This window comes from Peromyscus maniculatus, chromosome 2 (assembly GCF_049852395.1).
Source record: "Peromyscus maniculatus bairdii isolate BWxNUB_F1_BW_parent chromosome 2, HU_Pman_BW_mat_3.1, whole genome shotgun sequence".
NCBI lineage: Eukaryota > Metazoa > Chordata > Mammalia > Rodentia > Cricetidae > Peromyscus > Peromyscus maniculatus.
Window position 1 is genome coordinate 132291160 of NC_134853.1, and position 27496 is coordinate 132318655.

The 27496-nt window shown below is 43.3% G+C and overlaps 1 protein-coding gene across 13 annotated transcripts in view; it reads left to right on the plus strand.

The window, feature by feature from the left end:
* The window catches only part of LOC102924940 (AGBL carboxypeptidase 4), a 1182350-nt gene that overhangs the window by 1047431 nt on the left and 107423 nt on the right, over positions 1–27496 (plus strand). For all 13 annotated transcript variants that reach the window (XM_076564763.1, XM_076564765.1, XM_076564757.1 and 10 more), the window contains 2 exons: positions 6837–6926; positions 16054–16168. In XM_076564763.1, the coding sequence (XP_076420878.1) occupies positions 6837–6926; positions 16054–16168 (205 nt within the window). The remainder of the gene's footprint in view (positions 1–6836; positions 6927–16053; positions 16169–27496) is intronic.

Genomic DNA, 27496 nt, shown 5'->3' on the forward strand with positions numbered 1-27496 from the left:
TCAGGCAGCTGGATCAAGTGATCTCTGTCAGGCTCCAGGTTTGAACACTTTACCAGGCATAAGATTTTGTATATAAACCTGTTGGATCATTTTATTTAATTCTTACAAGGTCCCTATGACATTAAGACCAATAGTATCCTCATGTTTCAGGTCAGGGAATAAAAGATCCCAGGGTTCAAGGTCATATAAATGCACACAGCCAGACTTGAACTGAGCTCTCCTGCTCTCCAGTACAGGTTCATGACCCCAAAGCTAGGCTTGAATGTCTTTACCCTATCTTTGAGCTCCTGAATGACAGAGACAGTCTCTGATGCCTTTCTAAGTTCTTGAGGACCAACTCAAGATCTGGCATGTGGTCAGCATCAGAGACTGTGTGCTAAATTTAACAGCAAAAGCAGGTCATTGGCCCTTGGCATTCCTGTCTTTAGGGTCTCAGCTCTGTCCTGATCTCTCCAGCCACCTTGGCTAAAGAGCTGTCATAACTCATGCTGTGTGTATTATCCAGGTCCTAGATCTCCAGAGTACTGGTGGCTGACAGCTCACAGCTGAGACTCTCCCTGGAACAAGCACTCAACCTCCACCAAGATTCTGCCCCTGCCATGTTGAGCATCTCTTAGTATAGGACTAATATTAGCTCTTTTGCCTCCTCATTTAGGAAGGGCTCTCCAGCCCAGAGCTCCCAATGCTTCACTTAAAGTCATTGCTGAGTCTGTTCAATCTGTGCAGTCCATATAATGTTACTTGTATGTGTATGTTCTCAGGGCTGACCATTTAGTATCGGATAACCAATCGATGTGCTCTTCCTTGGGGAAGACTATTTCTCCTTGAATAGTGTATTTGTGAAAGAGATTGGTCCTCAACCAGGTCCTGTTTTGCGTTCAAGGAAACATGGAACATTCAGTGATGTCTGGGGGTTTTCTTTCATTCTCACAGGTTGGGAAGAGGAGAGGGTATGGATGGATGCTGCTAGCAGCTCAGTTCAGTGCCTCATAGCAGTTACCTAGTTAAAGATGGCTGTGTTGCTGAGGAGCCCCATCCTATATCTGTCACTCAATGAATAGTACCTGCTATAGGCAAAGTCACATAAAAAGGGACATGAAGCCACTTATTTCAAACTGTCTTGTGACCTAGGTATCACTCCCATTTTACACTTGGGAGAACTAAGGTTCATAAGAGGTAATTTACCCAAGGCCTCAATGCACAGGAAAGCCCAGCTTTCCATTTGACCCAGGAATGATGTATTGCCCAGTCTCCTTATCCAGTTTTTCCCTCCTGCTGGCAGCTTCTGAACAGCATGGCTGAACTACCCCTGAGTGTCTTGAATCACATGGAGTCCCATGCTTACCCAAATCTATTTACTGGCTTGCCACTTCCTCCAAGAAAGCTGGATGCATGGCTCCTACACCTACACTTTCTCATAGAATTATATATAAAAAAATCTGTACCTTGATAATTCTTTGCCCTCGTTCCATTTTCACCGTCACTAACAGTGATATTTTCACATTACCTTCAGCCTGACATGTTTTGTGTTGATAAAATCAGATAAAATACAACATTAACTGTTAACACCAAGAAAGACAGAGCAAGGTCCCTGGTGACCTTGAGTTTCCTCTTTCCCTTCTCAGAGCAGGTGCATTCAAACTCAGCATTGAAGGCTGAGTAGGAGGAACCCAGACAGATGAGAAAGAGGCTGGCATTCAAGGCAGGGAAGAAAACATGTGCCCAGAGTGGATGTGTGAGAGAGCATGTCATGTCTGGGAAACTGCCAGGGGCTGAGGTGATGGACAGGAGTGTGGCTAGTATGTGCCAGGCTAATGAAGCTGGGCTCGTGCTGAAGACAATAGGAAGTTGCTGAAAAGTCTTTAAAGGAAGTGGCATGCCTCTGTGGGCATTTTAGAGGGTCCAAATTGATGTCAGGGTAGAGGATGGACAGGCCAGGCTTATGCTAGCACATCTTAAAACAACAAACATTCATTCTCTCTTGGTTTCTGTGGGTCAACAATGTGGAAAAATTTAGTGGGTCATTCTGGCTGGGGATCTCTCCTGAGATACAGGGAAGTTTTAGTCAAGGCTATAGTTACTTAAGACTAAAAGATCCTTCTAAACTCACTCAGACATAAGTTCTTCTTGGCTGTTCTCACCATGTGGTCCTCTCTATGGTCTACTTGAGTGTCTTTATGACATGATAGCTGGTTTCCCCAGAAGTGAGTGATTCAAAACTAAGCAAGCATACCCAAGACCACAGTCCTTTTATAGCCCAATTGGAAAAGTATTGTATCATTCCTTTATGATTTCCAATTTTAGGAGCAACTGTCTAAGCCTACCACACATTGAAGCTAATATTCACCTCTTGAACGTGGAGATTAACAAAGAAGTGATGGGACCTGGGCATGGTGGTACACATCTGCAACCCAGCATTTGGGAGGCTGAGTCAGGAGAACAGGGAGTTTGAGACCATTGAACTACACAGAGAGTTCCAAGCCAGCTTTGGTCTACACTGTAAGACTGAAAAAGCTGAAACAGCAACAAACCAATGGTCTTAATAATGAAATCACCCAGTAGCCCTATATGATCTTCAAGAGTCAATCTGACACAGTGGTTAAAAACATAAATGAGAGAGTCATAAACATTTAGGTCTAATACTGGCTCCTACATTTGCAAGTTTAGTCAGGACACTTAATATTTCTAGATCTCAATTTCCTATTCTATAAGATAGGGATAAAATTATAAAAAAAAAGGAAGATGCTCCATTGGGTGACTGTGATAATTAAATATGATCAGGCATAAAAAATATTGACACAGAATAGATACCCAATAAATATTACCTAGTTGCTGTAATGGAAGTGTGATATTATCCTTCATAGGGTAGTATAGAGATTAAGAACACAGTTTTTTTTTTCCCTGAGTTGGGATTCTGGCTTTACCACTTAGTCATTAGCTGTAAGAACAAGTCTAAGCCACTAAATCTGTTTTGGCCTTGCTTTTCTGTAAAATGAAAATAAATAATAGCTAGTACCTGGTCACCAAGTAGGTGTTCAATAAATTTTTTATGAATAAGAGTTTGAGGGTGATACAGGACTGGGGTGACAAGATATGCCTCCCTCCCCCATTTCTCTTCCTCTTCCTCTCCCTCTCCCTCTTCACCCCTCTCTCTAACACACACACACACACACACACACACACACACACACACACACACACAGACTGTGTGTGTATGTGTGAGTGTATGTCCATGTGTGCATGTGTGCACACTCATACACATGGAGTAGGGATGCTGTACAAAGCACATGTTGTTGTGTCCTTTAGTTCTCTAGTTTTACCATCCCCTGTGGGTTGTTCTTGGTTACATTGTTTGCACTCTGTTCCACCTTAGCTTTGTTCAAGCACACACACTTCTTCAATCCTTGCTGCCTCAACCAAGAATATGTTTAATTGTCTTTGCACAGAAGAGTCTGGGGATTTGGTGGCAGGAGCGGGTGGGGACAGCCCCCTGTCACACCACCTCAAAGCTGCTACATTACCTTAAATTGATTTTGCAAATGAAAGCTAAAAGCTAAGCAAAGGCAAACCATCCATTTTGCCTAAAGATGATTATAATGCTCTTTTATGGCCTCCTAAATGACAAAGCAATTTGTTACCTGCCTGCATCAACATTTGCTTATATTAGTGCCAGAGAGGCTTGATTTTTATTAGCCCCACGTTATCATTTTATGAAGTCACAGGGGCTCAGTAAAATTAGTGTGCAAATAGAATGCCCGTTTTGCCTTTCCCTGTGGTCAGCAGAAATGTAGACTGCAATTGAGTTGATATCGGGTCAGGGGAGGCATCCATAAAGTCAGCCTTCACTGAGGGCCTCGGTAATGTTATTCATTATTTCTGAACTGTTGGGAGACATGGGGTCAGTGTTAGGTACCATTTTTTAAGAAGGGTTTGGGGGTGGGGGTTAAAAATTTTAAGTGAAAAGGAAATATAAATACTAAGACAGGAGTTCAATTTCCATTGGCAATAAAGGATGAAACCAGTCTCTTGTGTACATCACAGATGGAATTGCAGCAGATGCAGGATTGTATAATGTTAGTGGATCCACAAGGCAGACAGGGTAGAGAAAGGGACTCAGGCTTGGAGCTAGGGCTGGACTGCTGGCAGCGTGACCTTGGCTGTATCCATTCCTTCTGTGGGTGTCAGATCTCTCACCTGTAAGATGGCATGAACACACCCAGTCTCATAAGACCACCATGAAGATTTACATGAAATAGCAGGTGCCTGAACTTATTTATGAGAAATATCTATAAAGTGTTTTCATTTATTAATTTAGCAACCAGTTCCTTGGTATCCATTCCAAACAGGCTCCTAAGTAAGACATTTACCAGTAGACATCATTTTCTCCCTGCAGTAGCTTATATTCTGTCCAAAAATGTACAAGTGCTTAACTCTTTTGAGATTATAAATATATTCTCTCCCCTCAAAGGTACCCAGCATAGAGCTGTGTGCTATGCTTGTTGGTCACCCCCACTGGACCAAACAAGCCACACACCTTTAGGAAAATGTTTATATTACTTACTTACTTACTTATTTACTTACTTAATTAATTAATTTTAGACAGTGTTTCTCTATGTAGTTCTGACAGTCCTGAACTCACTGTGTAGACCAGGCTGAATTTGAACTCACAGAGATCCACCTGCCTCTGCCTCCTGAGTGCTGGCATTAAAGGTGTGTGCTACCATGCCCTGTGGGTACTAGGAACCAAACTCAGATCCTCTAGAAGAGCACCCACAGCTTTTAACTCATGATCCATCTCCCTATCTCAAGAGTTAATATTTTTATCTCTTGTGCCTGACATTGGTGTATCTGTTGTGATGATGAACCACATTCAAAATGACCTTCCCCACCATTTTAAGAGAATACCTGTTAATTATTTCTGTGCCTTCTCCCTCCAGATTATCCTCTTAATATAGATAGGGCTCACTTAATCAACATTTTCTCAGTTTTTTCCTAAATACCCTCAGTTTGTTGTTCTGTTGTGTGCCACTCAGCCCTTCCTCCAATGGCTGAGTAACACTTCTGCATTCATTTTAGGAAGGCTGTTCTTACCTATTGTTTATAAGAATATGTATACATATGTATGTATATATATATTATCTTTACATAATGGCTGAACTTTATTACTCAGGCCAGATTTCTGTGACAACAGAATCTGATTCAGGTCCTATTTTCCTACTTTTCTATATATCTAATAATTTTATTATATGCTGAATATTACAAAATATATACATTGTTGAGTATCTGGATTTTATTCTCTTTCCTTCAAAAGAGTTGGGCAGTTAAGTTTCTTTTCCAAATTTGATTCTTTTCTGATTATTTTAAAACCTTGTTAGGGTCTTTCTGGAGTATTTTAGCCCTACCTGTAAGATACATCCCTTTTGAGTTCTCACTCTTCCTGTACGATCAAAAAAGATTTATTCTTTGCAATTAGCAGTTCAAATTTTGTCTTACTACTTCATGGAAGCTAGGAGGCAGAGCAAAGAGAGTTGGGATATGGGGCCCTAGCCTTCAAAGGCACATCTTCAAAGTCTCAATATTCCTCCACTAGGCCTTGTCTGCTAAAGGGTCTACAATCTTCCAGTGGTGGCATGGGCCTGGGAATAAGTCTTCAACATACTCTAAACCCAAACTATAGCTTGAAATTTCACTCTGTATATGCACAGAGTTTGGGATCTAATGAAGACTCAAGAGGGCTCCTTATAGATTTCTGGAACTCTTTTTCTCTACTGGAATTCAGGAATTCTCTCCACAACTGCTGCCTGCTAACCTTGAATCTCAGTGAGACTTCCATGGTGTGCTTAGGATATTGCACCCTGCTCTTCATTGTGTAATGGACCATCAGAAAAAGGCAGAGCAACCATGGGGCATGCTTATTTGTCCCCTTTTCTTATGAGTAATCTGGTACTGGCCCTTGTCTCTTATACAGCATCTAAAAGTAGTCGTTTATTATATTTTATTTGATTTTACAGATTTGTTTGTTTGCATTTTGCTTTGCTTTTCCCCAATGCTAGGAGTCAAACCCAGACCCTTATATGTACTAGACCAGGTTTCTACCATTAAGCTATACCTGAAGACCTAGTTTTCTAGGTGTTCAATGTAAAAGGATCTGTTCCCTGTTACTTTATCACCACCAAAACAAAAGCCTGAATTCTAATCTCATCTGCTAGCACCTATTAACTGTATGACCTTGAACAATTATGTAATTTCAATGAACTTCAATTTCTGCCTCTATAAGAGGAGTATGAGCTACATGTTGTTCTAAAGATTATGAATATAGGTATATAAAATGTATCTGTCACAAAAGGGGTTAATGACGTAATGGATGCTACTTTTACTATTATAAATAGCTACCTTTTTATTCCATCATTTACTAGATGTTTGCTAGTACTATGTGGTACGTAGCCTTGTTTCATTATCACAATCAAATCAAACAGATATTATTCTCCTCATTTATAGTTAAGAATACTGAAACTCAGAAAGATATACAACTGCCTATGGGCACAGTCAGTGGCTTTGGGATTCGACTTTACTGACAGCTTCCTCAGATGGTTGTAAATATTACATATTAATATAATATTCTAAGTTACACAAAGAAAAGGGAATGTAGTCATTTAATATTAAATAGAGGTATGATTAGTCAACAATGGCTGATCCTTAATGATTCTAACGCAATGGTTAAAAGAGAAATAAAAGTAAAGCATCCATCTAGCATCTTCTTTAGCTGTTTCCTTTCTACGTACCAATTTCTAGTCTCAGCTTACTTTCCATGGTGACCTCCCATTTGTTTCTTTCAGAAAATCTCCGAGAAGGGACAGAAAAGAAGGTGATATTCATCACAGGACGGGTCCACCCAGGGGAAACACCATCTTCATTTGTGTGCCAAGGTAAGCTCGGGATCTCGCGGGTGTCCTGTACCTGCTAGATATGTATGTGGGTAGAAGGGTTATAGATTTGAAATGTTGACTACTAACTCACTTAATTCAATCATTTACTTAACAACTTTTAAAATACCTACTATGAGCAAGGAAGAGCACTTGGCCTGAGATAACCAGAGGTAATATAATTTCTCTGCTTTAGTTTATTTCTTTATTTAGTGTAATTTAGAGTAATTGCATTTATATTTATTGTCAAATACTTCATTTGTATAAGAGAATTAAGCAGCTATCTTCATGAACATAGATACATTCAATAAAGAAGATATAAATATCACAGAGTGTCCAGGTACCCAGCAGTTTAAGAAGCAGTTAACCCACTCCTTCCCAATTGCAGACATTAGCCACTTACTTCCAATTCTTTGACCCATCCTCCCTCTCTCCCTCCCTCCCTCCCACAGACCATGACCTTGATTTTTGTGTTTTGTCATTTTCATCTTTAAGTTTAACTATATTTGTAAACATCCTTAAACAATGTATGTTTTAGTTTTTCCTGTTCTTGCACTTTGCATCAATATCATCGTTCTATATGCACCGAGGCTTGCTTTCCACTTGGTATCCATGTGGGTGAGTAGTGCATGCTTTCCCTCACTGTATTATAGTCCATGTCTGTCTGTAACTCAATTTACTTAGCTATTCTCCTGACGATGATCATTTAAGTTGTTTATAATTTGTTTCTTCAAAACAATGCTATTCCAAGCATTCTTACACTGTAATGTGTATGTGACCTGTGTGTACATGTAAATTCTTTCTTAGGGTAAACAACATGGAGATACAATTGTTGGGTCATAAGCTATATGAATTCTCAGCTTTATTAGGTCCCCCAAATTTTTCTAAGGAATATTCAACTTTATGGTGCCACCAACCACATGTGAGTTCTTACTGTCTCATGTTCTTGCTAATATTTTATTTTTTCATCAATGCACTGGGGATTCAACCCAAGACCTCATACATGCTAGACAAACGTTCTACCACCTACCTATAACCCTAACCTTTTAAAAGAAAGTTTTAGTTTGAGAAAGGACCTCTTTAAGTTGCCTGGATTGGCCCTGAACTCACTATTTAGCCCAATCAGTTCTCCAACTTGCAATCCTTTAGGCTCAGCATAGGGAGTAGCTGTGATTATAGGCATGTGCCACCAGGCCCAGCTTCATTTGTACCTATCATGCAAAATAGTGTGATATTGTACATGTATCAAATACTATTCCAGGAATTTATGTATTTTAATTATAGTTTATTTTAAGTATATTAATCTTCTATGTCACAGAAACTAATATTAGCTATGATTTGACACATGAGAAAAACTGAAATTTGAAGAAATAATTTGTCTCATTTCAGTCTCACGATGGCCATGTGCTAAGAGGGGTTTGAGAGAGCTTCTGAAGGTTACACAGCTCAAGGGCAGCGTGATGCAGTACAAGTATACAGAGATTTGGAATCAGACAATGCTGAGGTCAAATGTTGGCTAGACCACCTCCTTGCAGCATCACATCAATTCCCTCAAATGTAAAATGAGGCTAACAGAACTACCCAGGAAGGCATTAGGAAGCTGGCGGGAGATAAATGTAAACACAACACCTAGTCCTATGCCTAGCACATAGCAGGCTCTTGACAGATGTCACCTCCGTCCCCATGGGAACCCGAGAAGATGAAGTAGTAATCTACTTTGCAAACTCTCAAGCGCTGTGCATATATAAATAAAGGTTTGGTTTTTCTGGTCCCATTCTTCCCATGCTGTCTAGGCACAACTGTCTCCCTCTCTTTGTCAGCTGATGAGACCAAGTCTCAGGGAGAGGATGTGATGGGCACAGAGTCCAGCAGCTTGTCAGTTGCATGGCTGGGCCCCAGTCACTACAGCTGATTCCTTCACACTCTCACTTCTGGCCCCCAGCACTGTCCTTGCAATAACCTTTCCCAGGCTCTCCTGGGTCCGCCTGCCCCTTTACTCGAAGCCATCTGTCAGTTACTAAACTTGGCAACAGCTCTGTTCTCCCAGCTGATGGAATGTAACTGCTTTGCCCTTGTTTGCAAAAAGGCAGTAAGTCTTGGCATCTAGATATTCATCTCTAGAAAGCCAAACCCCTGTGCTCACCATGTCCGTAAGCAGTACAGAGGGTCAGCGTCCCGTTTTACAGATGAGGATCTCGGGTGCTCCCGTTTCCTGAACAGTTATCTTGGATGGTGCTAACTTGATGCACTCAGTATTGTCCTAGAGGCTTCCAGATACATATTTACTCCTTGACAGAATTCCTGAATGCCTGCTCGCTACTTTCTCAAGGTATGCTCCAGCCTCATGGTAGAATCCACAGCCCACCATGATCTCACTCTTGCCAAGATCTCTGATATTATCCTAATTACAACTCAGCCCCACACAGATTAATCTCAGAGGGGTAATCTTCCATCACCTAGTTCTTGTCCTTACTGCTCCCTCTGCTTTGGAGGTCACTTCTTGACACTTTGCAATGTTTCCTGTCTTCTAAGGTTTATTTGAAGTGTCCCACCATAGACCTCTATAACCCACTCCCTCCAGTCCTCTGCTTTTTGCTTACATTGAAAATCTGAAGATTAGCATCATCAATAAAGACCTTTACTACTCTGATTTGTTATGTGATCTATGTACATTTTGTCCTTTCCATTCAAGCGTGATCTATTTAAGGTTTAGGACTGGCTGTCCAGTGGACACGTTCCACATCTGTAAAACAGGGTTATCTTGTTCATTATCTGGGTCTGTTGTGAGGGACAAAGGCTGTGTTGACTCTGGGTTGCTAAAACTGAATTTAGAAAGAGAAGTCTTAAGGTCACACAGCCAGCAAGTAGTAGACAGGGGTCTTGAGCTCGAGTCTAGCCAGATCCCCAGTCTGTATCCGGTCCCGCCCTGCACTGAGAAATGCTAGAAGGTCAAGTTTTGTACTTGGAAGAACACAGAGTTCTGAACACCCCCACTTGATGGGCACTTTCCAGGTAGGGATGTGGAGGCTCTGAGAAAGGAAAGGGGCTTACTGAAAATGGAATCCACCTCCCTGTTTTGCTCCCCATCTTTCCCTACCTCAGCATCTGTCCTTTGAGACATATAGCAATTCATCTTTCCTGGAGGCAGTACAAGGCAGGCACCATTACCCACGCTTTTCTGCCTACTTTGGGTTTGTATTCCGTGGGGACAGCCCGAGTCAAGCCCCATAGGGCAAAGCTGAAGATTTCTTTACAGTAGTTAGAGCCTGAGGCTTGGTCCCTTTCCCCAGCCCCGCTGGCTCTGGGGAAGTACAGGTCTGAGGCCTGGCGGGGTGCGGAATGGTGACAGTGACCTTGAGCAGGAAACAGGCCTGGAAAGCCTGGTTGTCTCCCATCTGGCTAGGACCATAGTTCTCACTGCCGAGCTGCTAGTGCACCTGCTTCTGGGAGTACAGTGGAGTTCTGTCATCACAGGTATCTGGAAGAGGTGGTGTTAAGGATGGCAGAATTTAATTTTTTGAAGACTGCTTGGTTGTGGAAAGCAGAATCTAGGCCACTCTTCCATCACCCCACTTCACTGTGGCTCCTGTGAGACCAGACTAATCTCATTCTCTAGTTAGGACAATTTGGGAGAACAAAGGAGCTCTCATGCTGCTCCATGACAGGGTATGTAGAGTCATAGTCTCTTAGTAGACAGAGAAATTGGATCCCAGCATCTCCACTTATTACATCGTGACTTTGGGGATGTCACAGAACCTCCCTGCACTGCAGTTCCTTTATGTCAAAGGGAAACAAGGAATTCTGCCTCATGGGGGTTGTTATAAAGACAGAAGGAGCTAGCAGCCACAGCCATGCAGAAACAGTGTCTAGAACACAGTAATGAGGAAATGTCAGCAGTGGTGAGGTGGGAGGAAGAACAGAGGGGCCACTTTGCAGCCCCCAAACTCTCAGTGAAGCATTTCCTGCCTGGCTTTTCTGCCCCTCACTATGAACCTGCCCTCAGTGGCTCTGGTGCTCTGTGACCTGCTCTGCCTTGCTGCCTTGGGGAAGCCCTGAGCTGGGTCCTCCTCAACTAGAGTCTCCACTGCAAGTTGGAAGTTTAACCAGAATCTAGATCTTAGTCTCTGACCTCTGGACAAAGGAGTACCTCTCTGAAACTCCCCAAGGCCCTTGGTATTTTCTCAATTCAAAATGAAATCTCCCTCTGAGGAGCACTCTGTCCTCTTCAGACTCTCTTGTTGAACTGACTAGCCCACCTTTATGGATTGCTTCTTCCAGGAAGGCATGCCTGACTCCGGAGGGCGGCAGGCGTGGCTGAGGTTTGGAATTCAACAGGCCTGGTTTGAGTCCTAATACTTCTGCCTGCCCATTTGGGTACCTTCAGCAAGGCTTTGGCTCTCTGAGCCTCTGTATCCTCACCTCAAAAATGGTGTAATAATATCCTGTGTGAAGATCCCTACAGTTTGGCAGTTACTATCCCTGTGTCCTGGAGAAGTGAATGGACACACTGAACATTTCCAGGCAAGTTAGTGGAGAGATGGTCTCCTTCCCTGCCTGGATCCTGTTGCTTCCTACCAAAGTGCCCTCCACATAAGGACTAGCGTGTGTGTGTGTGTGTGTGTGTGTGTGTGTGTGTGTGTGTGTGTGTGTGTGTGTGTGTGTAAATGAAGAACTGGTCCTCTCAGGAAGTCACTCCTCAGGATTACTTTGTCAGGAAGAAATGAGCAGGGAAGAGTTCTTGTACAATGCACATCTGTGTGTGGGTGCACAAGTGTATGCACATGCTGTCACACCATCATTTCATAGTCACCAGTACCACCAGCCATCAAGATCCAGCAGCACCTAAAATATCCCATTATTTGTCCCTCCCCAACTCTGCTTTTATTCCCACATCTGTTCCTCCTTGATTCTTCGTCTTCTCTGTCTATGGTCCAATCAGCCTTAAATCACAACTGAAAGGAGCTTTTCATTTTATATCTGTGAAATTGGCAGAGCCCAGCATGGAGGCAGAAAAATTAAATTCTGTGAACCCTGTGATTCCATCATTTGAAGACATTGAGCTTGGCTGAGGGTAGTAATGGTCTAACAGTCAGGGGAGGCCTGGAGTGACTACAGTTGTACATGTGGTACCCTGGGCCCAGCACATGCCTCTGCTGCTGTGCTGTGGGTCTGGGCTCCTCTCGTTCCAGGATGCCACCTCTGAACAGAGAACAGAAACAATGAACCTCACCCAGTACTCTCTGGAGAGGAAATCATGTCCACAGATGCAAAACATTCTCTAAAATACATGTGAGCAATCTTCTAGTTCTTTCCATCTTGCCTGAACAGAAAAGGCACTGCTTTGAAGCCAGCAGAAATAAGTCTAGATCCCATCTAGGCCCTCATGAGTAATGTCAGCTAGTGATGTCATAGTCTGACTTTGTTTCCCTGTCTGCATAATGGAGCCAGAAGCACTGCAAATCAGTCCAAATACTAAGTGTACAGTCACTATTGAGGCTCTGACTTCAATCGTTTCATATTCATCTATTAAACACCATTGCTGTGCCAGGCACCAAGGCCTGGAGATATGACAGAAGCCAACAGATCAGTCTTCCTTTCCTGGAGCCTTCAACCTGAAGGAAGGCAGACACAGCACACACAAACCTTGATCCCTCAAACTCACAGGCCCAGCAAAGTTTCCTTTCCGCATTCTTCTTTACTCAGTTTCTATTTTGAGGCCATATTCTTTCAGTCTGATGGCTTCACCTCAGGCATTTCCTGCAGGGTTGTTGGATTAGAGCAGAGAGCTTGACAGCCTCATCTCCCCTTCACTGGAGGCATCCTTATGATTCTCCAGGGCCCTTGCTGGTCAGCCACGGGTCAGGTCCTGGCTCCTCACTGCCAGGTGCTTTATGTCTATGAGCTCTCTCTGCACATCTACCCCCCCCATCCCCAGCTGCCAGAGCATACTGTAGCCAGGAGCATTCTCCAAAGCCCAGAATTGACCTGTGTCTTCCTAGCTTTAATTCCTATAGTGATTATCTAGTGGTTTTTGTTTATATATCACATATAAAATAATATATGCTATATATTATAATACATATACATCTATATATAGCCTTGCTCACTTCTCCTATTTGTCCTTCACATTTCTCCTCCCTTCCCACCACCTATGAATAAATCATTGAAAGCCATGATTAAAACAACACATATACATGCTTACTCCATGTGCAAGACACTTGGTTTGTATCAACTCATAGGCTTTGTAGTACCCCTAATAATGATCACTCTCTCGTTTTTTAACTTCTGGGGAAACTGAGGAGTGGAGAGAGTAAGGCCACACAAAAAAAATGCATGGTTCCCAAGAAGGAAGAAAACCTGGAGACTATAGTTTCCAACTGTATTTTAAGCCCTGAAGTTAAGCCCGTGATGAAGAACTGTGTACTGCCAAGGAGGCCATCTTCTTTCTTGCCACTGAGACTTGGTGTAAGCATTCCTCTGCCTGGTTACTTCCTGACACCTTTCATCTTGCTCACCCATCTTGCTGGCCTTTTCCCCAAGACCCTTTCTCACCCCTGTCCCTACCAGCCTTGGTTGAGTTAATAGCGTTGTGTGGGTTCTAATGACTCTTTGCAGCTCTCATTAGGACTTTGGCTAGTAAGTATGCACTCACTGTCTTATTGTGCATGACTCCACTGCAAGAACATTGTATTTGTCTTAGAATGCCCATTTGCAGGGTGAGTGGCTGTCAGTTCAACTAACCTCAGGCTTTGTCGGGGATGATCCATCAATAAGCATTTCTTCTCTCTCTTTCTTAAAAAATATTTAGTTTTATTAATTAATTGTGTGTGTCTGTGTGGGCATGTGTACGTGAGTGAAGGTGCCCATGGAAGCCAGGGGCATCAAATACCCCCTAGCTTTAGAATTGCAGGCAGGGTATGAGTCACCCGATGTGGGTGCTGGGAACCAAACTTGGCTCCTCTGCAAGAGCAATATGTGCCCTTAATGGCTGAGCCATCTCTCCAGCTCCATCAATAGCACTTCTTAAGCACCTGCTGTGGGCCCAGTCCTGAGCCAAGCATTCTAGAAGAAATAAAGACAATGAAGATAAGGTTTGATTGAATATAAGGTTCGTCTGGCAAAACTCATCCTGGTCAACTGGAGATTGGCATCAGGCAGGAATCTCTGTACCTAAATTCGATTTTAGACCTTCAGCCACTTTCCCTCTCTTCCTCCCCTTCCTGTTGCCCTGTTTGCCCCAGGCTTGAAGATACTTGCTTAAAGGAAAGGACATGACAAAATCATGGCTATACCAAAGACTGGTGTCATGGGGGCTATTGGTGTCTCCCAGCAAGGTGGAGGCTATTCCCACCTCACTGGACAGGTTAGGTATCGTCCTTCCATTGTAATGAGGAAACTGGTCAGAGCAAGCTCTCAACACTCTCAGCCAATAATCAACCAAGTTTCAAATATAAATCCACAAGTCTTTTCTGCTTCCTGGATCCCTCTGCTCTCTCCATCCATGCAATGCTTTTGACTATGCACAGGCATGGTGCTCTTCCTCTGTTCCTTCTCACTATGCTTCACTTCCTGCTACCTTACCTTCCTGAGGTGGCCCTCTATCCAGAACCTCCTCAGCCCTTCTTGGTGTCATCAAACCACTGGGAACCTTAGCTTAGTCCCTCTTCTATAAACCTTCCTACAAAGCCATAAACAGAGAGAGAGATCTAATGATTCTTTCTGCTCTTATAAGAAGACAAGTCGGGGTCTGGGAAGACGGGTTGGGCAATACATGGCTTGCCTTGCAAGCACAAAGACCTGAGATTGACCCCTAGCATGTGAGGAGGTGGGCACAGATAGAAAGACTGGCGGGTGGGAAAGGTTCTCGTTCAGTTAATTCTGACTTCGAGCTAAGTGATAAGTCTAAAATTTACCCTCTCATTGCCCCAAATCCACCTGGGAAAGTGAGCTCTGGATAGCTATAGTCTGTCTGGCTTTGTTTTTCCTCATTCTTTTATTAGGTGCCTAATTGGCAGCCCAATTAATCTGCTCATCTGTGAAGGAGGTGAGCGCCTCCATTTCCAGAAGCCATTCTCTGAGGCAGCATGGCCCAGCCCTGAGTGCCGGCTGGCTCCTTGATGGAGAGCTGCCCAGGGAGCCAGGGTCAATTAGCGGACAGATTAAGCAATTATTAGCCCCTAACAAGGGCGCCTGGCATCATTACCCTGCCTGTTTATTGGCAAACTGCAACTCTAATATGAGGACCAACAAATAAATTAGGGCATCTGGTCCACTGCCGCATCAGCCGAGAAGTAAATGATGTCCAACTGGCCCTGGGCTGCCCATGGATTCTCAGCCTGGCATAATGAAAAGCCTGAGATGTCCCTTGCTGGTCACAGCAGCTTTGGAATGAACTCTGAAGTGATTTATCATTCCAAGAGCTAAGTTTCTGCTGCTGGGCACATTATTGTTCTTAGTTACCTGCTGTCTTCCTCATGCCTGTCTATCAAGACCTGTAAGGGCCCAGTTTAGAGGCTTCCTCTCTTCCAGTGAGAAATAAGTCCCCTCTGCATTTGGGAGACTCTCCTACCACTTTATGGCATACACCAATTTCATAAAATATTAGAGTAGTATTTTGACTATACGTTCAGGTCTTCAGTGAAGAAATAGGCACATGGAACAGAAGAGAGGGGCAGGGCTGAGACCAGTTTATGTCCCCCAAACTCTTTCCTATGAATAGATGCAGAGCAATACCAGAAGGATACTAGAGGGGATACTTTAGGAAGGTCCCTATGGTTATGTGATGAGGGCACCCTCTTGAATTTGTTGCTGCTATCCAGGACCACCAAAGCCCAACTCAAATGCTTGGAAACCCTCTCTGTTCCATCTGCATGAAGTGCTTTTTCCCCTCTTGTCCCTAGGCCTCAATGCTATGTTTTGAGCTACCTTCTCTTAGAAACAAGGATATATTTGGACAATCCATTGGGAAACACCTAGTCATATATCCAAGTATCCCTAATTATATATATGACAGTAGCTGATGACAGAGGCCAAAAGTCACTGGCCCTCTTGTCATTTTATGGACTAAGGAAAATGTGCCCTCTCCTTTTGAAACAGTTTGAGGCTAATCCAGGCATGTCTCTCTCCCTAGGGATCATTGACTTCCTTGTAAGTCAGCATCCAATTGCCCGTGTCCTGCGAGAACACTTGGTCTTCAAGATTGCACCAATGCTCAACCCTGATGGAGTCTACCTAGGCAACTACAGGTGAGGGACTGGGGACAATGCTCAGAAGCAGGAAGTGACAGGATGGAGATATGAAAACAAGAAGAAGCCAATAAACTTGAGAAAGAATTAATAGACTAACCATTAGAAGAATTATTAGAGGAAATTTAAAGATTAGAGAACATTTTACTCAACCTCCTGAGTGCAGCTAATGTCCTTGGCCATTTATAGAAAACGCAAAGTCACTTGCTGGAGTTTTCTGAACAGACTGATGATTAAGAACCAGGAAAACTAATATTAATTTTAGCACCTACTTCCCCCATGATCTTGAGGGATTCACTTTTCCTCTTTGATGCTCAATTTCTCTTATATAAGAGACAATAATTCCCCAGCAGGGCACTTGTGTCAGAAGGAATGATGAGGAGGAATGTGTTTTATAGAATCTTAGATGATGGTTATAATGTTCCCTGATCTGTTGCTGTGTTCCTCCTGGAAGATCATTAATGAAGGAGAATAACAACCTGGATCATGTGGACAGTACTTCTTTCTCTTTGGATGCTTTACTCCTGCTCATGTGCCATATCTTGAATATTTTTTCTCCTGTTGTAGAACCATCATTTACAGCCTAAAATTCCACTGCCCAGGAGATCATTTGCCAAAAGAACACTGAGTTCTCAGAGATAGACAGTCTTATTACCCTTATTTCACAGCTGAGGAAACTGACTTGCCCAAAGCCACATAGCAGTAGATAATTGACTGTCTAACTTCACTGCCCAAATGATATGACTTCATATTTGATCAGGCCCATAACCTTCAAGACAACACCAACCTCCCCAAGCTTTGCATGCAAGGCTTTGTGTGACCTGGTGCCTGTGTCTGCACTGACTTTAGTCTGCCCAACTCTCTTTTCTCCCAGAGATGTGTCTCTGACTTCTCCAAGCAAAGCCTGTTGCCATAGAGAAGCATGTTGGCTCCTGCTACTTTTCTTTTATGACCGGGCCCTCTTTGTAGAATCATCTCATCCCTCCCTTGCCAGTTAACTCTCTTGGCAACTCAGCTCATGTCTGTCTTCTAGAAATCATTTCCCTAAACACCCAAAAGAAGTGGCAACTCCATTCTGCTTCTCACAGGCCTGGTTATCTAAAAAGGAACAGGAAGTCACTCAGTCATGGAAATTCATTACTACAGTTTTGGAAGGTGTTCGTAAATCCCATTGAACTTCAGGTCACCAGAAGACAGGGCAGCCTCTGCATCCTCACTATCTAGCAGCAGGAATTAGCAAACATTAGATACTCAGAAAGTGATGAATGTAAGTGAACGAGAGGAATGGCTTTGATAAAGACAAAAGAAAATGGATGAGACTTCCAAGGCCCTTGACTGAGTTCAGCTATAAGATCTCCCTACAACCAGCTAGAAAGATTTTACAGAAGACCACTTTACTACTCTCTAAAACCATGGAAATTGGGTCCAGAGGGGCTCTCTGGCACCCCTGGGTCTAAGAGAGACCCATGGGATGCATGAAGCCTTCATTAAAGTCAATTTTGCTTCTTCTCTTAATTGGCTAGAGTGATGGCTCATTAGCATCTGCAGGTTTTACGGCTTGTTGCAGGCCCAAGAGTAATCCCATTCTACCTTCCCCAGACAGAGTGTGCGGTTAGTGATAATAGTGGTGGAAAGACCATTTGATTTATGTTAACATTTCTGTTTAATTACAAGAGCTGCAGTGGTCAGAGAGAGGTCAGTTCTGCCACTCTACATGCTTATTTATGTCATCATCTGCTGTCCAGAGAAGGGTTAGCTGGAAATAGGTCTATGACCTTGGTCAACATGGCTCCTTTCTCTCTGCTTCATATGGCCAGGAAATAGGAAGGGGAATTAGATGTTTTCAATATATCTTCTAGGTTCAGACTTTGTGACTGGGGCCAGGTAGCTCCAACGCTCAGAGATGATTTCATGGTGAAGTTTCAACTCCCAACATTCTCCCAGTAAGAAAATATGATTCTTTCTCATTATGAGAGTTGCAAAAAGTCTCTAACTACAGCATTAATCCTGTTATTAAAACAGATCTGAGTAGCCAGAAGTAACCTATCAATCATGAGAATTCATTTCTACAGCTTTGGAGTGTAGGAAAGATAGTAATAAAGACTCAGAATGCCTAGTTTCAAGGTGCTTTAGAAGTCCCCATGCCAATTTCTCCCATGCCAGTTCCTCCTCCCAAGCTCTCCCTGCAGCCATATTTCTTGGGTTTGCCATGGCTCTCTAAGGAGTATGGCAAGAAAGATAATCTGGAGTTCAAATAAGTTTGGGAAATGCTGAACTAAATGAAGTTAAACATAGCTTTCACAATAAGACTTTTCAGAATGTTGCATATGGTCATGAATACAAGCAGTCCCCAAAGAGAAATACAGACCTCAATGTTTCTAAAAGGTAAGTGCCACGGTCCATACATCCCACCTCCTGTGTTGGGTTTATGAAACATTTTAGGAAATGCCATCCCAAGAAGTCTGCTTGCTGACTCAATGGTCTGTCAAGTGCTTACACATATTTCATTTAATCCTCACAATTCTCAAGGAAGGGCTCTGTTGGGGTTTTTCTGCTTGAAAATATAAAAATCCACTCCAAGTAACTTAGTAGTTGAGGGATGGTTGTGAAAGAGGGAGGAAAGGAAGGAGGCTGGCCCTTAGAACTCTGGGGCAACAAGCAAAGGATGCTGATGAGATCACAAGACACAGGTCAGAACACAGGCAGCTATGTCTCTGCTTCCCTCTCCGTGCCCTTTTGACTTTCGTTCTCTCAGCATCTCCCTCTAGAGGAGCAAGGCCCTGGAGAAGCTAAAGAATCCACACTAAGTCTATGGCCAGTGACAGGCAGACGTGGATAAAGGCCTGTCCCCCCTGATGTCTACCCCGCTGCATCCAGGCCTGGACCTGGCCTACTCTGAGGCTAGAGTAAAACAGGTCTGCTGTGAGGCACCTCATGGGGATAGGAAGGGAGATCACAGGCCCCTTCCCTGCAGTGTGGAGGGATGTTGGGTCCTTAGAGTTGTGAAGGTCAGTGAGTGATAACATGGGCTTTGGTGTTAGTCAGGTGTGACACCAACTTCTGATCCACTGTCTATGTGTCCCAGGACTTGGGGTAACTGATACAGCCTCACTAAGTTCCCGGTCTATCTATCTATCTATCTATCTATCTATCTATCTATCTATCTATCTATCTATCATCTATCTATCTACCTATCTATCTATCTATCTATCTATCTATCTATCTATCTATCTATCTATCTATCTAACATCACTTGTCAGTAGGAAATGAAAGATTATGAGACCTTTAGAAGACAATACACTTAAAGTACAGTACTGAGCACATTTTAAGTTCTAAATAAAAATCTATTTCTTCTCCCTCTTCCCACTCCCCACCCTATTTTCTCCACATTAAGAAAGCATGTGATCCAATATAGGGAAAAGACACAGTCAATTTCCCAGTTCTATCAGCTCAGCCTATATATTTAATAACCCAACATCTACACTATAGTCAGGTATAGTACTAACTAATAGTCAGGTAGAGAAGATTAATGTAACCTGGGGGTGTGGCTCAGTTGGTAGATTGATTGCCTAGCATTCACAGATCTCTGGGTTCAGTGTCCAGCACTACATAAAACCAGACATGGTGGCACATGCCTATAATCCTAGCACTCAGAAGGTGGAGTCTGGAAGGTCAGAAATTCAAGGTCATCTTTGGCTACACAGTGAGTTTGAGGGCAGCTTGGGTTACGAGAGAGAGAGAGAGAGAGAGAGAGAGAGAGAGAGAGAGAGAGAGAGAGAGAGAGAGAGAGAGATGCACACATTTTACCCTAGAACATAATAGCAGCAGATGGCTGTTACACTATTCTGGGAATATTCATTATGTTAAAGAGCAGCAGTCTACTTGCTAGATTACTGTGTGTGGTACCATACTGTGGCTGTGCTAAGAGTATATATGACCTATATTAAAGTTTTTATCACAATATGCAGCAACCACAGTATATTCCACAGCAGTTTCTGCAATTGTTATATCATATGATACCACAATACATAACCCTTACTGTGTATAATAAAGACGTAGGGCAAGTATGCACTCTGTCTTGCTCACAACACTCCAATTCCACTTCCCTTTCCCCCTGCAGATGTCAGGTCTCATCTAATCCATGGGAAGGCCTTCCCAGCACCTGCAATAGACAGTGGGCTCCCCACTGCACTCTTTCATAGCACCTTGCATTGTCCTGGCCTGATTTGTAATCATGTATATATGTGACTTTGTCTGCCTTGTTCCCTGTCAGCCTGCCATCGTGGCTGACACAGAATGGGCCCTTTATCTTTGTTTCCTGAATGAACAAATAAACTAAGCAGTGGTATGTAGTGATTGTGCTGCGACACAAAGCTAAAATCCCCAGAAGAGAGTAACTACAGCCAGATGCTGTCAGCCTCCAACCCCAACTGTTTAATTGCATACTGTTATGACATGAATACTCTTCTGATTTTAAAGGATGAGCGGCTGTTAGGACGGGACAGACTCTGGATTCTCGGGCACCACTTTGTTATCTCATAGAGCCCAGTGCTCTTAAAAGCACCTAAATACTGTATTTGATCAGTGCAATGGTTTGAGAAAGGAAAGTCAGTTTTTACTGTGTCCATTAGAGAAAAATGGGAAACAGTCTAAGAAGGTGAAGGGCCACTGGCAAGGTTCCAGGCTTGCATCCAGGGTCTCAGGGCTCTAACTCTTTTATCAGCCTTCGATGGAGGCAGTTTTCTTTCCTTAGCCTCCAGGGTTTATTGTCTTAGGACAATACAAATTTCACTCCAAGCCTCAATTTTCCTCCAGCCTCCTTGGAGGAACTATATGGAGTAACAGGCAACTTTCATCATCTGGTAGATGTCCTGGGGGGAGGCTCTATCAGGAGAAGCACGGCCACCCTATGAATGAACCTGGAGAATAGTGATGCGGAGTGAAATAAACCAGCCACAGGAAGACAAATACTGTTGGATTCTACTTACATGAAGTACTTCAAGGAGTCACTCTAGTCACAAACAGAAAGCACTATGATGGTTGTGCAGATTTGGGAAAGGGAGAAGAGGAAGTCACTGTGTAGTGGGTTAACAGGCCTAGCTTTCACGGATAGCGCTGGTAGCAACACATTGCGGGTGTTTAATGCCAGTGAGCCACAAACTTACAATGGTTAATATGGTAGAATTTATGTTATATTGTACTTTACCACATTTTTAAAAACAAAAGAAAAAATAACGTAACTACCGATTGTGCAATGTGGATGTTTTCAAATAGTTCCAAAGGTATCTAGCAACTCATATCTTGAGGGATAGATATTGCAACTTCCAGCATCTCAGAGTCAAAAAATTGTAAGCCTAGCTATCAGGCCATCAAAGTGGGGGCGATAGGCAGATCTGTTTAGAATCAGAGAGCAATTCTCAATGAGTTGCAGAATACAAGGCTTTGCATGCAGACTGAGGGATGGCACACTCTCTTTGCCACAACCTCCATTCTCATTGTTTCCTCTGCAGAGAAGGCAGCCCTACCCACCCCTGCACCCCACTGTATTTCCATAGCATTGGTAATGCCTTGTCTATGAAAAACAGAACTTCCATCTCCATATGACGATATGAAATTCTGTGTTGGGTTTGCATTTCTTAATTAGGTGTTTGTCATTGTGTATTCCATAGAGCCACGTATAAGTAAACAGTCATAGACCTTGGAATAAATTTATTGGTTTTATTTATGTTTCTGGGCATAAAAATCTATAATTACCAGGTACAGCCTCAGTATAACTGGTATTTAATGACAATTACTTTTTGTTACCATAGAAATGAGTCCAAAGTAGTTACCCATAATTTCTCATTTCCCAAACCTCACACATGCTGAATTGCAATATTACCATAGTAATTGCCTATTAGTCATCATAAAATACGCAGTTACCCAGAAGATAGCAGGATGCCGTGAAATTTCTCATCTTCTGAAGACCTCAGTGCTTCTTAGGAGTGTGGAGGTCAGGGTGGAACAAGACTCTCTGGGTGGTGCAGAACTGATCTGCTATATGGCCCCACACTGCAGACCCTGGGGTAGAAGCAGATGCTATCAGAGCCGGAAGAGCTTGGGGTCAGTATGTCTCTCAGCCCTTGTAATCCTATTGTAGCAAAGATGCTTCAGTGCAGTAAATCTAATTTCAGCTAGGTTTGTTGAGGACTTTCTGGTACTTGAGAAAGCAGAAGGCATTAACCAGCCCCAGCCTTTGCCAATAAAAAACCCGGAGTTTGTATGAGAAGAGGAAAAGCATCTACTTACTATGTGCTCTATGTATTATCTCCTTCAGTTCTAATCAAAGCCCTGTGAGGGAGTTGGTGTGACAGCCCCATTTTAAGTAGAGAAGGGCAATGAAGCACTGAGGTATTATAGAACCTGTCCTAAGTCCCCTGGCACAAAAGGTCACTTTTATCAGTGTTCCCAAGAGAACAGCCCTTCATTTTTGACCTTGTACTATACTGTCTCTTGAAGCTGAGAGAGTCTCCTTCTAATTGGGGGTGACAAGGGAGAGTTTTCCAAGGATGAAGGACCTGGAGCTGGAGAGACAGCTCAGCAGGTAAGAGTGCTTACTGCTCTTGCAGAGGACCTAGATTTGGTTCCCAGCACCCACATGGTAGTTTACCTGTAACTCCAGTTCTAGGGAAACCAACACTTAAGTTCTTTATGACCTTTGTAGGCTCCTGCACACATGTAATGCAAATAAACTCATCTATGTTCATATACACACAGGTTAAAAAATTAAGAATGGAGGATCTTAAGAATTCAATAGTCATAAAAAGGTTCTAGGAAGAACAGCAAAAACAGCATTAAATATAATAGTGAGATTGAAATTCCAGGGGAAATATTTCAAACACACCACACACACACACACACACACACACACACACACACACACACACACACACACACACTTTAACTGGTGTGTTTTCACCTCAGAATCAGAGGAGGAATTAAGGACATTTTAAGCTGTCCAAAGTATAAGGGAACATAAAATCAACCATATAAACTGTACAATACTGTTCTATTCATTTTGTGTCAGTATCTAACCTTCACTTTTTCCATTGAGCTAGAAATGGAAAACAATGCTCCATGCAGGCCCATTGAGAGATCTGCCAGGTCCTCCTCCTCTACTTCTCCTACCTTTCCTCTCTCATAGCATCATGGACAGATATCTGGCACAGTGTCTTGCCTAGAGCAAGAACCCCTTAGCAGCATCTTTGAGGGCTGCCTACATGAACCCCTGACTGTGGAAGCTCAGTCACAGTGAGTCCTCACATTCCAAGGCATCAGCTGCACTGCTGCTCCTTGCTTGTTAGAAAGGACTTCCTGTGTGTGGTATTTTGAAAGAAAATGGCCCCCAAAGGGAGTGGCACTATTAGGAGGTATGACCTTGTTGGAGTAGGTGTGGTCTTGTTGGAGGAAGTGTATCAATGTGGCAGTGGGGTTTGAGGTCACATATATGCTCAAGCAACACCCACTGAGACAGACCACTTCCTGTTGCCTGCCAGTCAAAATTTAGGACTCTCAGCTCCTTCTCCAGCACCATGTCTGCCTGCATGCCACCATCTTACACCATGATGATAATGGACTAAACCTCTGAAAATGTAAGCCACCTCAATTAAATGTCTTTCCTTTATAAGAGTTGCTGTGGTCATGGTGTCTCTTCCTGGCAATAGGAACCCCAAATAAGACACTGTTCAAGGTCTGACTGTCTCTGCCTTCTGAAGGGTCAATCAGGTCCAGATTAGTATTTTCCCAGCAGCCATCAGTTGTTAGAAGATTGTGTGTTTCTTTGCGCTTCTTCGTTTCCCACCAAATGCTAGCTCCTGCTCTTCAGATTGAAGCACTCAGAACCTTTCAACTTGTCATATGTAGCCTCACACCTTGTCCTTCCTACTGTCCTAAAACCATATTCCAGATGTTTGCCATTGTCTGTTTTTGAGGCATGGTATCCAAGACTGAATGATGATGGTAATGGTGATAATGATGATAGCTAATATGTATTACTTCTTCTGGATCTGGCACTACTCCAAGGATTTTGCATTTATTGTTTTATTTAACCATTAGCACAATTGCACCATTATTTCCTATTGACAGATGAGGAAACCGGGGCACAGTCAGCTCCCTCTAGCATACTGATCTAATTGGTGGAATAAGGCTGGGAAGGGTCCATCACAAACCTCATTCTGGGGACCACACTCATGACACAGCTCATATGCATTTGACTACCTGACATTGGACTCTCCTTCACCCCAATCTTCACCTAAATCCTTCCTCTTGCATTTATTTGGCTGAGTTGTAACTCCCCCATCTTTTCATAGAGCCTTTTGAGAAGCGTGTGGCAGAGGCAGGGCAGGAGTTATGCTCCTTCCTTAGGCAAAGAAATCAGGTTGCCTGATATAGAGAAAGTAAGTAACTCACTGAAGGTCATAAGAGCCACATACTTCAGATGCAGCTGGAGCAACAGCCGAGGCCAGACAGACCCTCACCTCCTAGAGACTCTCCTGCTTTATGTAACCTGAGTGATATTTTTATGGAGGCTGAAAGGACACTTGGGCCCTTGGTGTAATTGGGTGTCTAACCCACAAGTGCACACTGCCAAAACCAATTATTCAAATGAGCCTCCCAGCCAGGTTGCTCAGAAAAAGCCAGATGGCTAGATGTCTGTGGAGGCAGCTCCCCTCTCTGTCCTGCAAGCAGCCGAATCGCATTTCAAAGTTTGAGTTGATAGCAAGTTGGTTTCAACAACTGATTCTACAGTAAAGACAGGTTTCTGGGGCAGTAGATACTAAGAATTAGTGACTTGGGAGTCTACAGGAGCAAAACAGTGGACTAAAGTCAGGAACACCATCATTTCTGGTCTTAGTTCCTCAACCGCTGCTCACCTAGCACTGGTTCCCACTGTAAAATCTTTCTGTGGTGCCCACTGGTCATTAGAAGGCATCTGAGGTGTTTAGCCTGGACTTGAGGCCTGTACAGTATCACTGAGCATCCTTCCTTGCTCCTCACCCACTGGCAACTTTACCCCTCCTATATCTTCTCTTCCTTCTGGGCTCTTCCCAAGAGCATACAGCTGCCCATTCTTGCTGAGATCTGGCCTTTTCTGGCCTTCTGCTTCTGCTGAAGAAGGCTTCCTGATACTTTTAGTCTTTCCTCTGCTTCTGTTTTCCCTCTGCCTTCCTCTCTCCCTTGCATCTACTCTCCCTCCCTCTTTCTCTTCCCTCTCTTCGTCTCTTCCTTCCTTCCTTCTTTCCTTCCTTCACCAAGTACATACATGATACCAAGCAATAAGAATGCCAGGTAGGCTTGGCCCCATTCCGGGCTGAGAAGTCACAGAGAAGGCATTCTAACTCCTTGGGAATGTAGGAATTGGAGCAGTCAGGGAAGGCATCCCACAGGATATCCTGTGTGAGATGAGTCTTGAATGATGAGTGACAGTTGGCCCGAGGAAGACAATGGTGATGTGTTCTGAAGGAATAAAAGTGAACAGTGTTGATAGAATACAAAGCATTAGATGAACACAAGCTGCCTGACACTTCTGTCAGTGTCTTTTGTGTATCACTCCACTGAAGGTAAAAGGATGCTAGTTAACACACTCCTGCTCTCATTCTCATTCTACTGCTTAATTTATAGGGAATTCAGGAATCAGAAAGTCAGAGAGGTAAAAATATTAGCTCTGGTGTTGATGAAGGCAGAATTTGAAAGACATGGTCGGTAATATATGGCCCAAATTGAATTCTGTTTGATTTATCTCTAAATTAAGCATCCCATCAGCCACAAGTATGGTGATATTTTAATTGTACTGAAATGTGATTTTATTTGTATGTTAATAAATAAAGTTGCCTGGGAGTCAGAGCTAATAGCAAGCCATAGCAGGAACTGGGCAGCGGTGGTACACGCCTTTAATCCCAGCTCTTGGGAGGCAGAGCTAGGCAGATCTCCATATGTTTAAGGATACAGCCAGCATGGAGACACACACCTTTAATCTCAATACCAACCATAGAAGACCTGGAGGTCTGTACAGACAGGCAGTGACAAGGAGGTCATGTGGTTGGGTTTACAACCAATGAGAAGGCAGAATAGAAAGTCTATAAAAAAGGCAAACAGACAGGAAGTAGGTCTCTTGCTGAAGAGGACAACAGCTGCAGTGAATGGTAAGGTTTTTAGCTCTGATCTCTTGGGCTTTCATCTCTGCATTGGCTCTGTGTTTCTTATTTAACAAGACCGTTCATATACACACAAGTAGAGGAGAAAGTAAGCTTCCAGAAAGCATGACATGTGACCAAGAGCAGACCAGAATGGAGCTTCCCTGCAGGGCTCCATGTTCACATCCCCAAACTTCCCAAAACCAGCATGCTGAGGCCTGAGGGTGGAGCTCAATGGGTAGAACACTAGCCTACCATGCCCAGATTTAGTACCTAGAACCACACAAAACAAAAGAAACATGAGACATGACACAACAAAACAGAACCTAAAGTGTTCCTGAGGTTTTTAGGCCCAACAGGCTCAGTTCCTTGAGTTGGCCAATCAGACAAGTTCATCCCCTCCCACAGGAAGGAGTAGCAAGGGTGTGTGGAGGGGTATACCACCCAAGAACTATCTTAAATCAAGAAGGTAGATTCTCATGCCCTCATCACATTGGAGAGAAGGAAGCTGACATACATAGAGAAGTTAAGTCTCCTGCTTGTGGTCCCTGGTATTTGCCGGAGATCAAGGAATCAAACTCATAGTGCTTACTAGGGGCCCACAACTCTGATCCTTGCTTCTGGAGCCTTAAGTAAATAGAGACCCTTGGAGAATGAAGTATGGGCTGTACACATTTTCAAGGCTGTGACGTTCATACACTGGGCAGTTCATGTACCATGCATAAACACCAACTAAGAGGACAATAGAGGCTCAGGAGCAGCCCAGGCTTATTAAACCTTGAGACTCAATGGGAATTTTACCAGCCACTGTATGGAGGACCTCCTTTCTGCAATTAGCTTATAAGCCTTGATCATGCTTTCCTTGCATGGTATACAGATTGGTGGCATGGGATGAGAAGTGAAGACCAAACTGTGGAGCACCCTGAACATCAGCCCATGAAAACAGCTAACAGGTGTGGAACACACATCTCAAACTAGGCAGTGTCCTCAGCGTTTCACATGGACAATACAATTTGGTCCTCACAGCAACCCTCTGAGAAGGAAAAGTCTTCATTTTTCTGCCCAGGGAAAGTTTAGCCACAAAAATATTAGACAGATAAAAGGATAATTTCCTAGGCTTCTGTGTCCATATTTGGATTTGGGGTCCTTAGAACAG